The following is a 3,180-nucleotide window of genomic DNA, read 5'->3' as shown; positions in this document are numbered from 1 at the left end:
GTTTAGAAGAGGAAGTGATGAGAAGATAAGTTTATTTTCTATTTAAACATAAAAAAGCATTTTAATAACAACTAAAGGTGACATAGATAATTTATTATAGTATAGTATTTAAATGTATGCCTGATAAACACATAATATTGCCCCTTTAAACAAAGATTTGTTGCTTTAAATATGTGAAAGCCGTCCCTGGGGATGTTGTTTTACATGGTTTCCTGCCTTATGTGATATTTCAATACAAGCTTGTCAGTTTTGGTCAAACTCTTTTGTGTTTTTGTGCTTCTCAGGTGTGATTGCAGTGGTGATCTTCGTCACCATGTCGGCTTTAGCAATCATGGCCAGATTCGTCTGCACCAGGAAGGAGACGTTTCAGAACCACGAAGTGAAATCTGCGCAGCCGGAGGACAGCTGCGAGTTCCCGTTCAGCGGCCAGGCAGATTCTCTGGGAGTTCCCAGTGGAAACCAAAAGGAGTTTTTTATTTAGCATTGGCCCTGAATGAACTGAAGACAGAACGAGATGAATTACCAAACAGTGCTTTACCTATTACCCCCCCCCCTTTTTTTTTTGGTTGTTGTCAGGTCTTTTTATTTATTTATTTTGTTTTTTGGTAAATACAACAGACTTGAGATGAGTTGGACTTTCAAAAGACTTTGGTGCTGTCACTTTAAGGATTCAAATATTTAAACATGTACAGTTCATAGTGTTTTGTGTGCTTACGACTTGTTTCCCTGTATTCTGAAATGTCACAATGGAGAAATATTTGTGAATAGATGTGATTTTTCAGTTAAAATATTTAAGCTTAATTTATAAGAACTTTTTTATGAGGAAACCTTTAAAAAAAATGTCAGATTTGAGACGCCAGAGCCATAAAAACACAGGGAGACGGGCTTACCTGGACTATCAATATGCAAGATTTACAAGGACCATCCCAGCTAAAGTACCGTCCCAGAATCAATTCAAATCATTCTGTAATATTGTGGAAACAATCCCCACATCTGCTGTATATATCAATACTAAATTAAAGTTGCTCTAAAACTTTGTCTACACTTGGTTATTGAGATGCTGATGCATTTTATTTATTTACTATTTTTTGTCTCTTTTCTTTTTCACTAAAAGAACCTTAAACAATGAGACTAAGACTTTTGTTGTTGTCGTTCTTGAGTGTTGGCTTTTATTGCACCACCTGCAGTGAGTAGCCGACACCAGAACTCTCCCAGAAACAGCTTTAAGCAGCTCGGTCCATAAAACATGAGTGCTCTGTCACCTCTTTTACTCTGTAGGCATGCCATGGGTTTCTTTTTTTTTATTATTCTGAAATACTAATCTGTTTTTGCCTCATGAAGACTTTGAGTCTCTAAGTAGTTCTGTAAAAATGGAGTAGTTTATATCCATTTTCCCTTTTTATCAAGCGTTAACCTCCTGAAACCCAAGTTTTTGTTTTGTGCATTTTTTTTCTTTCTCCAAAATGCATGGGATTAGTAGGACCTAATAAGTATAACTACTAGACTCTGTTATAGAAGTAGTTTGTGCAGAAAAGGATGTCCTCATATGAGGACACTGGGTCTCAGAATGTCACACTTTTTGAGGACTACCTGAGCAATTGCATTCAAAACTTGAGAAACTTCATGATATATTTTCTGGAGGTACCATTTTTCCTAGTTATTTTGACAATGCAGCAGCCAGCTGTTGACCAGAGCAAACTCAGCGAAGCACATCATCATCATGACAACTTTCAGATATCTCTTCAGTTTGAAAAAAATATTACGTTAACATAATGGCAGGAAATCACACATTTGACCAGAACATCCTTGGTATAATTAATTGGTTGAACCACTTACAAGAACTATTTATGCTTGTGAACAATTTTAAATATTTCCAGATTTGTTTAACAAAAATTTTTGACCAAATATTACAACTATTTACGTTTGTAAACCCTTCTAAATATTCACAGGTTTATCCAGTCTCGTGGCACAATTAATTACAAAATTATAGTCCCAATGGGCCTCATTCAAGAACATGTTCGTATTCTTATCCTAAATTTCTCTTATTTTTTGTACGAAGGGTTCGTACGAACACTTCACATCAGATACAAGAAACTCTTCTACCTTCAGGAAAAAAGTGTGTAAATGAGCTGCGTAAACTGATGAATCAGGTGCTCGTGCACAAGGAGAGGAGATTAGCATAATTACCACCATAAAAACACCATATAAGGCTATACGTTTCCTGCCCCACATACCAGGAAGTGTTCGTTCATAAGTGACATCACAAAGTAAAAAGATCAGAGCTCCAGAAAAGAAAATCTGCCATTTTTAGCAGCATCAGCTGTGGAATTAAAGGAGCTGCTAAAGCCGAGGAATGAAATGACTGCTGTTAATGCCGTGTCTCCTGTGGGTCGTATACAGTCACAGAAATAAAAATCCAAACCATATTCATCTCTCTCTAGTCCTGCTATGCTTTTCCTTTTCCTCAAATATTTTTAATTTAAGTGTAATTGAACTGTGTTACAAAGTTTTCATTTATTCGGAAGAAGAGCAGTCTCACACTGCCACACTCCCTGCTGTAGTGAATAAAGCTCGTTGTGACTAAAAAGGATGAAGAAAGAATCAGATGAAGACTGTCAACAGTTTTTTTTAACTCTCTAGCTGCTTCACTGCAGGAAAATTTTGTTTAAATGCATATTTTTATTTATTTTTCTCTTTTTCAGAAGTTATTAAACAAAAATTCTATATAGAATTAAAAAGTATAAATCACAATTAAAATGAAAGGCAGCAGAAAGAAAGAAAATAAAATCTTATATTTGCCCCTTTTTTCAAAGAAAAAACTAATTTCAAATAAATCATTACACAGATAAATATGGGGCAGCTGTGGTGTAGTGGCAGAGCAGCTGGCTTGGGACCCAAAGGCCACAGGCTCAACTCCCCACCATGCCCACATACTGTGGTGTGATGGGTCAATTTCATCATTGTGCAGAAATATACACTTATGACAATACTTGAATTTATTCTATTCTAAAATCCTTTAACAAGGTAACTTTTTTCAACACAATCATGCACATAAACTGCACCAAATGTTTTCATGTCCATTTAAAATTATGGACAACCGTTGCTGTAAATACCAATTAAATGCCACAGCAAATTATGCAGTTAAAACTAACTAACAATATATATATATAGTATATATAG

At 35.4% G+C, this 3,180-nt stretch overlaps 1 protein-coding gene across 1 annotated transcript in view; it reads left to right on the top strand.

Annotated features, from left to right (window-relative positions):
- The window catches only part of LOC106524099 (contactin-associated protein-like 4), a gene marked incomplete at its 5' end in the record, with an annotated part of 134,188 nt that extends 133,151 nt beyond the window's left edge, over positions 1–1,037 (top strand). The window contains 1 exon segment of the mRNA XM_014017758.1: positions 285–1,037. Coding sequence (XP_013873212.1) covers positions 285–481 — 197 coding nt within the window.
- Positions 1,038–3,180: the final 2,143 nt, after the last annotated feature.

The sequence above is a fragment of the Austrofundulus limnaeus genome, unplaced genomic scaffold (assembly GCF_001266775.1).
Source record: "Austrofundulus limnaeus strain Quisiro unplaced genomic scaffold, Austrofundulus_limnaeus-1.0 Scaffold176, whole genome shotgun sequence".
Lineage (NCBI taxonomy): Eukaryota > Metazoa > Chordata > Actinopteri > Cyprinodontiformes > Rivulidae > Austrofundulus > Austrofundulus limnaeus.
The sequence above is the reverse complement of the archived record's forward strand: the minus strand, read 5'-3'. Positions and strand labels throughout refer to the sequence as shown.